General features: G+C 38.5%; 2 protein-coding genes across 3 annotated transcripts in view; one reads left to right on the top strand and one right to left on the bottom strand.

Moving 5' to 3' along the window:
* The window catches only part of BTAF1 (B-TFIID TATA-box binding protein associated factor 1), a 94,550-nt gene that overhangs the window by 74,051 nt on the left and 7,503 nt on the right, over positions 1-12,996 (bottom strand). Inside the window, exons 2-3 of one of the 2 annotated variants that reach the window (XM_055334420.1) lie at positions 5,078-5,201; positions 615-729 (exon numbers count right to left, since the gene is read on the bottom strand). In XM_055334420.1, coding sequence (XP_055190395.1) covers positions 615-729; positions 5,078-5,201 — 239 coding nt within the window. Of the gene's footprint in view, positions 1-614; positions 730-5,077; positions 5,202-12,996 lie in introns of those variants that run through there. The other variant, XM_055334421.1, reaches the window with a different exon arrangement.
* On the top strand, positions 9,189-9,613 carry LOC129515526 (60S ribosomal protein L31). The gene has a single exon (XM_055334422.1). It carries the CDS (start codon positions 9,208-9,210, stop codon positions 9,583-9,585), a length of 378 nt encoding a protein of 125 aa, XP_055190397.1. The 5' UTR covers positions 9,189-9,207; the 3' UTR covers positions 9,586-9,613.

Raw genomic sequence — 12,996 nt, 5'->3', positions numbered from 1 at the left:
TCATCAAAGTAACTTGAAAATGAAATCAAATTGCACCACCAAGTTAAATTTTCACTTAACTGAGATGTATACATTTATAAATTTTTAAAAGCATACAATCATTTTTAAATATTGTTGCAAGCAGTCAGAAAAATAATTTCCACTCAAAGACATCTAAAGGTCACATTAAAAACTAAAGGCCCCTCCAAATAGCTATACATAATTGTGCTTAAATTTAGAAAATAATTACACTAATTCTCCCAGCAACAAGAAAAAAGCACTGCTTGAAATATTTACATTGCACTGATTTAGTTTCTGTTTTTAGGACATAAATTCCTTGAGGGAAGCAATAATCTCTTTATATCAAGCATACTGTACAGTTAATAATTTAAAAAACATACACAAAAACATAGTTTAGTAGTCTTTTAAAAGCATGGTGAAAATCACCTTATTGTCATTTCCTGACAAAGCTACACCTGAAAATTAAGCCTTTAAATTTTATTATCTAATCATTAAAATTTAAAATACAATTTTTAGATTATAATTATCATTAAATTATTAAAATAAAAAATGTGCAGTATAGTTAATTCTATAGGTAGATTGTACTGCAAACTACTTTTACCACTTAAAAGCACCTTGTTTGGTTCTTGGTACTGGATTCCACTCAGGTACATTTTTCACTATAGCTTCAACAGCTTGTCCTGCTGCAATTCGAGTATCCCAATTTGTACTCCTTAAATATATCAACACCTTAAAAAATCATAAGACAAAACAGTTATACCAAAAATATCATTTGTTCAAAGTAACCAGAACAGAGAAATACAAATTTACTTGTTCTTAGTTTATCAGCCCTTGGGCTTTATATATAAATTTATATAAAAAATCTTGAAATTACATCATTTATAAGATTCTATCATTCACAGGAAATATCACATCTTAAAAAAAAGGAAACAGAAAACTTTTAGTTAAAAAATAATTAAATGCATTTAAAAAATAACTTACCTTTTAATATAGTAAAAAACAAAATGTGTATTTTCATTAAGTCCCATTACTTAATGCAAAGAGTTAAGTTGTAAAAACTAGCAGAAAAAAAAATAAATGAGTTTAGCAGGATTGGAAGATATAAGATCAGGATACAAAAATCAACTGTTCTGCTACGTACTTTCAATAAACAATTTGAAAATAAAATTTTTAAAATCCCATTTATATAGAAAAGTTTAAAATACTTAAAAATAAACTTAAAGACTCATACACTGAAAACTAGAAAAAATTCAAAATACCACTGAAAGAAATGAAATAAGATCTAAACAAACAGAAAGACACCTTGGAGCACCTCGGCGGCTCGATCAGTTAAGTATAAGCCTTCAGCTGAGGTCCTGATCCCAGAGTCCTGGGATCAAGCCCCACTCGGACTCCCTGCTAAGTGGGTAGCCTGCTTCTCCCTCTCCCTGTGCCCCAAACTCATGCTTGCTCTCTCTCTACTGCTCTCTAATAAAACAAAAACAGAAACATAATACCTCATGTTCTTGGATCTAAAAATTTTAAATTGTTAAGGCAGTAATACTCCCTAAATTGATCTACTGATTCAACAAAATTCCTATCAAAATCCCAGCTGACAGGCAGCCCAGGGAGCTCAGCGGTTTAGTGCCTCCTTTGGCCCAGGGCCTGATCCTGGAGACCCGGGATCAAGTCCCACGTCAGCCTCCCTGAATGGAGCCTGCTTCTCTCTCTGCCTGTGTCTCTGCCTCTCTCTCTCGGTGTCTTTCATGAATAAATAAAAAAAGCTTTATTTTTTTTTAATTTTCATTTATTTATGATAGTCACACAGAGAGAGAGAGAGAGGCAGAGATACAGGCAGAGGGAGAAGCAGGCTCCATGCACCGGAAGCCCGACGTGGGATTCGATCCCGGGTCTCCAGGATCGTGCCCTGGGCCAAAGGCAGGCATTAAACCGCTGCGCCACCCAGGGATCCCTAAATAAAATCTTTAAAAAAAAAAAAGATTCTCCCTTCCTCTCCCTTTGCCCCCTCCTCAAAAGAAGAAATGAGCAAAGGATCTAAAGAGACAGTTCTCAAAAAGATATACCAAAGGTCAATTCACACATGAAAAGATGTTCAACATCACTAATCACCAGGAAAATGCAAGTCAAAACTACAATGACATATCACTTCACATTCACTAGTATGGAAATGATAAAAGTCAGTTAATAACAAGCATCAGCAAGGATGTAGAAAAATCAGCTCTCTCATACACTACTAACAGTAGTATAAAAAAACGGAGCCAGTTTGGAAAACAGTCTCCTAGTTCTTCATAAAATTAAACATAGTTATTATATGATCCAGCAATTCTATACACAGAATAGAAAAACATACACCCATACAAAAACTTGTACATGAATTTTAATAGCAGCATTATTCATCAAAGGCCAAAGAATGGAAACAACCCAAATGTGCATTAACTGAAGAACAGAAAAATAAGATACGGTATATCCATATAATATATTCAATATCATATCCATACATGGAATATTTGGCAATAAAAAAAGAACGAAGTAATGAGATAAGCTTCAAGATAAAAAAAACCTTAAAAATATTATTTTAAATGTGAAGGAAACCAATCACATTTATATAAAACTTTCAGGATAGGCAAATCTATAGGCAGAAAGTAGATTAGGAGTTGCCTAAGACTAGGAATGGGAAGGAGAATGATTGCTAATGCGCATGAAATTTCTTTTTGGGGAAATAAAAATGTTTTAAAATTAGACTGATAATGATTGCACATATCTAAAATCATTGAGGGATGCCTGGCTGGCCCAGTGAGTGGAGCACATAACTCTTAGTTTTGGAATTGTAAGACTGAGTGTAGAGATTTCTTGAAAGTAAAACCTTTTTTAAAAAGTACAGTAGGGGGCAACTCGGGTGGCTCTGCGGTTTAGTGCCACCTTCAGCCCAGGGCGTGATCCTGGAGACCCAGGATCGAGTCCCATATGTCAGGCTCCCTGCATGGAGTCTGCTTCTCCCTCTGCCTGTGTCTCTGCCTCTCTCTCTGTGTGTCTCGAATGAATGAATGAATGAATGAATGAATGAATGAATGAATGAATGAATAAATGAATAAATAAATAAATAAAGTCTTTAAAAAAAAATACATAGGGCAGCCCCAGTGGTGCAGTGGTTTAGTGCCACCTGCAGTCCAGGGCGTGATCCTGGAAACCAGGGATCAAGTCCCACATAGGGCTCCCTGCATGGAGCCCGCTTCTCCCTCTGCCTGGGTCTCTGCCTCTCTCTCTCTCTGTCTCTATGAATAAATAAATAAAATCTTAAATAAATAAATAAATAAATAAACAAATAAATAGTACAATAAAGAAATTGAATTATACAATAAGTAGTTTAAAAAAACAAAACCAAAAGGCAACAGGACAACACTGAGGGAAGAGAAATGAGGATAAGAGGTGAGAATGCCTCTTTTGGAATTATTTCATGGCAGCCAATATGCCAGGACCTAAGAAGACCAGAATTCACTTGGAAAGCTGGAAACCTTTTCTCAGTTCAGCACAGATTAGTTTTGCTCACTGTTTTCAGTTTCAGCTCATTCAGTCTTTCATCTTTCCCCTGGGATAAGAAAGAAATGGGTATGCCTTTCTATCCTGCTACATGAGTATAATATTTAATATTGTCTAATACGCATCCTTCTCCATTCTGAGAACATGGAGCTCATGGATGTCAAATCACTGTCTCTTCATCTACATATTGGTTAGGAAGTCCTAATAATATCTAAATGTGAAACATACTGGAAAAGACGGTCACTGTCAGCCCTCATAGTGGGAACCATAAAGTACAGATTTGTCTATTCACAAGGGCTTATAACTCCTACTGATATGAATCAAGAAGGAATAAATGAGAATGAAAGGAAGGGGTAAGGGTCATTTGGTGGCTCAGTCAGTTAAGCATCTGGCTCAGGTCATGAGTTTGGGGTCCTGAGACTGAGCCCCATGTTGGGCTCCCTACTCAGTGGGGAATCTGCTTCTTCCTATCCCTCTTACCCCCCCCCCCAACTCCTCTGCTCATATGCTCTCTCAAATAATAAAATGCTAAAAAATAAAAATAAAAAAAAAAAAGGAAGGGGTAAGACCAGCAGGAAGAGAGGTATCTTGGGATTTTCATATCGCTCCTCAACCCCATTTCCATCCTCCTTCCCATTCAAGGCCCCCGACACACAAAGCACTCCAGTTTTCACTTTGCATGACAGAAAAAAAAATTTTTTTTAAGATTGATTGAATGATTGATTGATTGATTGATTTGAGAGAGTGCACACATATGATGGGGGAAGGCGTAGGGAGAGGGACAGAGGGGAAAGAATCTTCAAGCAGACTCCCCACTGAGGGCAGAGCCCACGTGGGGCTTGATCCCACAACCCATGAGATCATGGACCTAAGCCAATAGCAAGAGTTGGAGGCTCAACCAAATGAGCCACCCAGGTGCCCCTGCATGGCAGAGAATTATTAAACACATGGAATGTGTTGCTTATCATCATATAGGCACACTTTTTCAAGTCCAGAGTTCAGTAAAAATACAGCCATTGCTTAGGGAAAGAATATGGTCAAGTATTATGAAAATCTGATCCACCAAAGCAGAAAGCCTCCACTTTCAAATAGATGATAAATAAAAATGTAATAACTAGTTTCTCATATATTTCAATCATTTCCCCAGAGTACTCAATCCTTTTGAAGACTAGCAACTATGATATAATTACTAGCCATTAAGAACAAGTCAGACAACAACAAATTAGATTAACAACTTAGCTCATAAACAAATTGGGTCAGATTCAAATTTGTGCCACAGGCAAAAGGCTGTATCTTGTCAAATTGCTTAGATAGTTAAACTTGATGCAAAAAAAACCCAAAATATTTTAAATCTTGTAATGAAAAAGACCAAATTTAAATATATATACATATATATATATGGAAATAGTAGGATATTTAATAGAATCTGAAGACCACAAATTGCCAACAAAATAAAATAAGACAATTTCTACTGTTATATTTCTATCCACAGACAAATTTCTACAATTGCATTATGCTAAAAGAAAAAAAGAGTTCTTACTTTAGATAAAAGGTTATTTAGTTCATGGGGATGGAGCTTCACCACTTCTCCCAGTTGCTGTGCTGCAGCTTTTCTTGTAACTGGAGTAGTGCCAGTATCCAGTAAAATAAAAAGACGGTCAAGCCTAAAATAACAAAAAGATAAGGATTACTCTGAAATGTATTTCTTCATAGATGTAAGTTTAAGTCAATAAATGTATTGAGCAGGGCAGCCCAGGTGGCTCAGCAGTTTAGCGCCTCCTTCAGCCCAGGGCATGATCCTGGAGACCCGGGATTGAGTCCCACATCAGGCTCCCTGCATGGAGCCTGCTTCTCCCTCTGCCTGTGTCTCTGCCTCTCTCTCATGAATAAATAAAAATTTTAAAATAAATGAATAAATAAATGTATTGAGCATTAATGAACGAAGACCTATCCTAGGGCTACAGGAGAATCTCTACTCCCAAGGAACTTGCAATTGAGGGTAGGGTGAGTAGGAAGGCAAGTACAAAAATGATTAGAATATAGGATACAATAACGTGTCAGAAAAGAAAAGTGCTCTGAAGAGTGGGAACAGAGGGAACAAATACTATATACCCCCAATTGTGTAATACTGAAAAGGCTTTATAAAATAAGTGGTATATGAGATGGACCTTAATAGGTCAATCACAAAGGTCCTTCCTGATTCAAGAAAGCAATGGAACTGGAGCTCCATTTTAGGAAGATTAATCTGGCAGCAGTGTGAAGCATGAAGTATAATGGAAGAAAAGTTTTAAAGAATTTTAAGCTGAAAGTACAGACCTAAACTACAATCATGGCAAGAAGCCTAGAAAGAAGCTGGAAGAGATGCTGCAGGGGATAAACACACATGGTGTAATAATGAAATATCAAGGAAATGAAAGGACTCTCAGATTCTGAATCTTAGAAAATGAAGATGTCATTTTAAAAAATGGGAAGAACTGGGCAGCCTGGGTGCCTCAGCGGTTTAGCACCTTTGGCTCAGGGCGTGATCCTGGAGACCTGGGATCGAGTCCCACATCGGGCTCCCTGCATGGAGCCTGCTTCTCCCTCTGCCTCTCTCTCTGATGAATAAATAAATAAAATCTTAAAAAAAAAAAAGGGAAGAACTAGTGGAGGAAATATGGAAATAGATGACAAGTTTACTAGTGGCAGGGACAGGATAGTTAGGAGAGACCAAAGTTCAACAAGAGTTGAGAATAAAGGCATATAGGTATATGGGATCATTTGTATACAAGTAACAAACAATGGCAATAAATAAGATCACCAAGAAAAACATCTCCAAAAGCATATAGCATAACAGCACCAATTCTAGAGCCACAACAACACAGTTCAAATTCCAATTCTGCCATTTATCCAATGAATAAAGTTTGGAATAACACCACAGTGCCATATACCTGGAATAGGTAAAGAAAAAAAAAAAAGGAACACTTACTATGACTTTAGTGTTACTGTGATACATGAAAAACCTAAGGTTTTAGAAAGGCAAAGTCACAAGTAACTACCACCACCTATCCACATATCATAATATAGGTCTAGCTTTCCTGTCACACTACTAATCAGGCTCAGTAAGGCAAGTGAATGCCACAGGTAATGAAAAGAAGGCAGCTTCACACTTCATATAAAGAATAAATGGGTACTTCTAAAAAGATGGAGGATGGGGTACCTGGGTGGTTCAGTCAGTTGAGTATCCGGCTCTTGGTTTCAGCTCAAGTCATGATCTCAGGGTGGTGAGATCTAGCTCAAGTCAGGGTCCACACTCAGCAAGGAGTCTGCTTCTCCTCTCCTTCTCCCTCTGCCCCCTCCCCCACCTTGCATATGTGTGTGCGTGGCGAGCACGTGTGTTAGCTTTCTCTAAAATAAATAAATCTGCAAAAAAAAATTTTTTTAAGATGGAGAATGACAAAGTTATACTACCCAATCCTATACAAGAGAGATTTAGTGAATACATTTTCAAATTTTATCCAATGAGGAAGAGAAAGCAAGTAAGGTCCCAAAGCTAACCATGAGCATTAAAAGCATTAATAAGCTGCAATGAAGCTCCTATTTTACTTCTGGGATTATTTTTCACAAAGAGCTAAAAAATTACACAACAAAGCTCTGAAAGCCTTTTATAAGAAAAACCTTTAAGAGACAAATGAAATGGGAAGGATTGTTCTTTTCTTTTTTCTGGTAGTATTTATCAAACTAGTCAGTCACTAATCACAAAATCATTTTAACTAGTAAGAAATAGAACTAAAAGAGATCTTTTTCCATCAAGAATGGTAAGGGTACTAGGAAAAGTTTTCAAGTGCTTCAGAACACAACACTAAGAGGTAAGGTTCAGATTTATAGTTAAGGGTATGTAGGAAAGACAGATTTCAAGAAAAATATGTGAGGTAATAAAAAAGCCAGAGGTATAAAGAGAGTACTACAACACAGTTTCTGCTTCCAAAATATGGAATGGCACACAGAGTGATTATAATGAAATTATAAGACATACTAAAAATTTATTTATTTTATATATACACTACACACAGACACATCCCCCACCTGCTGACACAATATTTCTCCTTATTAATTCAAGGCTATCTAAATCCTTGCTTTACCCATTCATTAGGTTTTGCTACAGGATTTGGTAAACAGTGACTCAGAGATAGTGGAACAAAAGGGAGAAAAAAAAATTTTGACAGCTGGTGTTATTTAAAAGTTCTAAGACTAAGTCAGACCCAAATTCCTTTCCCATAAAATGATTTCCCTCACTCAACCCATATGTAACTCTCAGAATGCCCCTTGAGTTATTTTCATCTTTAAATTGAGCTGTAATGTTAAAGTTCATGAAAATCATCTCTGAGCCTCCACAACAAATGTCTGCATATTGCCATGACCGTATGATTTTGTCAGTGAAAACAAATTCACAAAAAGAAATTTCAAACATCTAAACAACTTTCTGTAATTATCAAGACAAAAATTCATTTTAAGTATTCTGTATTAGGGGTATCTGGCTGGCTCAGCTGGTAGTGCGGGGGACTCTTGATTTCAGGGTCATGAGTTCAAGCCCCATGGTGGGCATGGAGCTTACTTTAAAAAAAAAAAAATCTTCTAGGGATTCTTTTTTTTTTTTTTTCTTCTAGGGATTCTTGAGTGGCTCAATGGTTGAGCATCTGCCTTGGGCCCAGCACGTGATCCCAGGGTCCTGGGATCGAGTCCTGTGTTGGGCTCTGCACAGAGAGCCTACTTCTCCCTCTGCCTATGTCTCTGTCTCTGTGTCTCTCATGAATAAATAAAATCTTTAAAAAATAATCTATATTATATGGCAGGAAATATTAGGAAAATTGAATAAGTTTTATTATAAAGAACAGATTAGTTTTAGGTCAAATTTAAGCTACTATAAATGGACTTGCTACGTGTATTCTATATAGGCTCATGTATTCAATTATCAGGCTTTTGGGGTACCTGGGTGGCTCAGTAGGTTAAGCATCTGAGTCTTTGATTTCAGCTCAGGTCATGATCTCAGGGATGTGAGATCCAGCTCTGCATTGGGTTCTGTGCTGGGTGTGGAACCTGTTTGGAGTTTTCTCTCTCCCTCTTCCTCTGCCCTGTCCTATCCAACCCCAACCCCCACCCTGGCTCCTTTTTTTTTTTTTAGTATTTTATTTATTCATTCATGAGAGACACAGAGAGAGAGAGAGAGAGAGAGAGAGAGAGACAGAGAGAGAGGGAGGGAGGGAAAGAGAGGCAGAGACACAGGCAGAGCTTTGCTGCAATGGGTATGCCGCCAGAACACAGGTGTCATGAAAACCACTGCTAAACCTAAACCAAAATGGGAAAGGAAAAGACTCACATCAACATCGTCGTCATTGGACATGTAGAATCGGGCAAGTCTACCACTACTGGCCATCTGATCTACAAATGTGGTGGGATCAACCAAAGAACTATTGAAAAATTTGAGGAGGCTGCTGAGACGGGAAAAGGCTCCTTCAGGTATGCCTGGGTCTTGGATAAATTGAAGGCTGAACGTGAACGTGGTATCACCACTGATATCTCCCTGTGGAAATTTGAGACTGGCAAGTATTATGTGACCATCATTGATGCCCCAGGACACAGAGACTTTATCAAAAACATGATTACAGTCCTTTCCAACTAGGGCCCGGCAGAATGGCTCCCGCAAAGAAGGGTGGCGAGAAGAAGAAGGGCCGTTCTGCCATCAACGAGGTAGTGACCAGAGAATACACCATCAACATTCACAAACGTATCCATGGAGTGGGTTTCAAGAAGCGTGCCCCTCGGGCACTCAAAGAGATCCGGAAATTTGCCATGAAGGAGATGGGAACTCCAGATGTGCGCATTGACACCAGGCTCAACAAAGCTGTCTGGGCCAAAGGAATAAGGAATGTTCCATATCGTATCCGTGTGCGGTTGTCCAGAAAACGTAACGAGGATGAAGATTCACCAAACAAGCTCTACACGCTGGTTACCTACGTACCTGTCACCACTTTCAAAAATCTACAGACTGTTAATGTGGATGAGAACTAATCGCTGATTGTCAAATAAAGGTATAAAACTGCAAAAAAAAAAAAAAAAAAAAACATGATTACAGGCACATCTCAGGCTGACTGTGCTGTCCTGATTGTTGCTGTTGGTGAATTTGAAGCAGCTATCTCCAAGAATGGGAGACCCGTGAGCATGCCCTTCTGGCTTATACACTGGTGTAAAGCAACTAATTGTTAGTGTTAACAAGATGGATTCCACTGAACCACCCTACAGCCAGAAGAGAAACGAGGAAATTGTTAAGGAAGTCAGCACCTACATTAAGAAAATTGTCTACAACCCTGACACAGTAGCTTTGTGCCAATTTCTGGTTGGAATGGTGACAACATGCTGGAGCCAAGTGCTAACATGCCTTGGTTCAAGGGATGGAAAGTCACCCGTAAAGATGGGAATGCCAGTGGAACCACACTGCTTGAAGCTCTAGACTGCATTCTACCACCAACTCGTCCAACTGATAAGCTCTTGCGTCTGCCTCTCCAGGATGCCTACAAAATCGGTGGTATTGGTACTGTCCCAGTGGGCCGAGTGGAGACCTGGTATTCTTAAGCCAAGCATGGTGGTCACCTTGGCTCCGGTCAATGTTACAACTAAAGTAAAGTCTGTTGAAATGCACCATGAAGCTCTGAGTGAGGCCCTTCCTTGGGACAATGTGGGCTTCAATGTCGAGAACGTATCTGTCAAAGATGTTCGTCATGGCAACATGGCTGGTGACAGCAAAAATGACCCACCAATGGAAGCAGCTGGCTTCACGGCTCAAGTGATCATCCTGATCCATCCAGGCCAAATCAGTGCTGGGTACGCACCTGTGCCAGATTGTCACACACAGCTCACATTGCTTGTAAGTTTGCTGAGCTGCAGGAGAAGATAGATCATTGTTCTGGAAAAAAGCTGGAAGATGGTCTCAAGTTCTTGAAATCTGGGGATGCTGCCATTGTTGATATGGTTCCTGGCAAACCTATGTGTTGAGAGCTTCTCTGACTATCCTCCTCTGGGCCGTTTTGCTGTTCGTGACGTGAGACAGATGGTTGCTGTGGGTGTCATCAAAGCAGTGGACAAGAAAGCAGCTGGAGTTGGCAAAGTCACCACGTCTGCCCAGAAGGCTAAATGAATACTATCCCCAATACCTGCCACCCCAGTCTTAATCAGTGGTGGAAGAATGGTCTCAGAACTGTTTGTGTCAATTGGCCATTTAAGTCTAATAGTAAAAGATTGGTTAATGATAACAAGGCATCGTAAAACCTTCAGAAGGAAAGGATAATGTTTTGTGGACCATTTGGTGGTTTTTGTACGGGTGTGGCAGTTTTAAGTTATTAGTTTTTAAAATCAGTACTTTTTAATGGAAACAACTTGACCAAAAATCTGTCACAGAATTTTGAGACCCATTAAAGAGAAAGAAAAGGAGGGGGGGGAACAGGCAGAGGGAGGAGCAGGCCCCATGAAGGGAGCCCAGGACTCCAGGATCACGCCCTGGGCCAAAGGCAGGTGCTAAACCGCTGAGCCACCCAGGGATCCCCCTACCCTGGCTCTTAAAAACAAAACAAACAAACACTCCATAATATTGGGCTCTCTTATATGTATCACATAGATTTAGGACTTTCCTATAGAAAACTGTAGTGAAATAAAAAACTAGACTGGAAGTAAGGAGACCTTTTAAAAGTCCTACTTCTGTCACATGTTGGAGGACTTAAGGAAGTCTACTTCACTTAACCTCTTATTTTGGAGGATAAAACAGACAAGTTAGGCATATTTTACAGTTTCACATCATTGTGGATTTTTTCCTTTTTAATTTTTCTTATATAACATAATATTTGCCTTATCTTTGACTTATTTGATGGCAAGTTCCTTAGATTGCACTTCTGGAAAGATTTCAAAAGCTTCTTAATTCTTTTTTCATAACAGAGGTTCTGCTTTTTCTGATCAAAAGAAAAGCTGGCTGCAAAATGAACACTGTAAGAAAGTAACAATACTGACCTGTTTATAAATCTGTGTGTAAAAAGTTAAAAGAAAACAGACAGTTTCCAAAGTTTTCCCCAATCATTTCCACTTTCCCTATTCCTTAAAATGGAGTGGATTACTTCACTGAATAGATCTCTAGGCTTTGGAACCCAAATTATCTCAAGTTCTCTCCTCACTATCTCTAAAGATTGCTCTTTACACTCATCCTCTCTATTTCAAATGGAAAGACTGTCTTCACTCATCTTCAAGGCTTAGATATTGTCCCACTGTTTCCTTGATATATCATCCATCCCCTTTTATTTTCATTCAATTATCTTTTCTCTACTACCTTATTTTTTTTCTCTACTACCTTAAATCACTATCTTATTAACCCATGCCCTCCTACCTTCAAATATACAGAGGTCTGTCTCTACAGAGAAAAAAAAAAAAAAAACTGCTTGACTTTTTCATCTTGCATACTTTTTTTTCCTGCCAAGCATCATGAACAAGTGTTTAAAATCATTCTTTTATTTCCTCACTATACACAATCTAATCCCTCTCAAATTTCTACTCTCCTTTTCTTTTGAGTAGCACACCTGATGGTCACCAATGAACTTGTAAACTCCAAATCTGATTTTTTTTTTTTTTTTTTTTTTGCTTAAGTCTGACTTTTCTATGACATCTGGTATCAGCAAGTACCCATTTTTAAGAGACTTTTCTTCTTAAATTTTCACATTATGTTACTCTGAATTCTCAATTCTTCCTCTGGTTTCCCTCTTCATATGAACATTCTCCCATATTCAATCCTTGGCTCCTCATCAGTTTCCTCCCTTAGGAAACTATATTGTTATTCGTTTAAACTGTAACACAGTACAAATTATCCCCAAATCTAGTCCATCTGGGAGCCACACTTTCAATGGTCTGGTGAGCATAACCCCAAGGTAACATTATCTTATTGCCAGATTTACTTCCTTAAGCATATTTTGGTCAAATTACTATCTTACTCTAAAACTGTGAATGGCTCATCCTTACCTATCAAAACAAAAATCAAAAAAGGACCTCCCAAACATGGATCTTTTGGTTTCCACAATTTCTTTTTTTTTTTTTTTTTTAAGATTTTATTTATTCATGAGAGACACAGATAGAGAGGTAGAGACACAGGCAGAGGGAGAAGCCAGTTCCATGCAGGGAGCCTGACATGGGACTCGATCCCAGGACTCCAGAATTATGCCCTGGGCCAAAGGCAGGCACTAAACCGCTGAGCCACCCAGGGATCCCCTCTACAATTTCTTCTATACCATTTTCTCCACCTGGAATGTCTTTTCTTGGTTTAATTCTTCAGCTAGCTCCCATTCACTAAGATTTGAAGTCCCTTACGCTCTCGAAACCACCTTAGACTGCTGTATCATAGAGATGAATTCCACTTTTGAAATCTACATGAATTCTCATCTTGAATAACCT

Source organism: Nyctereutes procyonoides, unplaced genomic scaffold, assembly GCF_905146905.1.
Source record: "Nyctereutes procyonoides isolate TBG_1078 unplaced genomic scaffold, NYPRO_anot_genome, whole genome shotgun sequence".
Classification (NCBI taxonomy): domain Eukaryota; kingdom Metazoa; phylum Chordata; class Mammalia; order Carnivora; family Canidae; genus Nyctereutes; species Nyctereutes procyonoides.
This window is presented reverse-complemented; position numbering and strand designations above follow the sequence as displayed.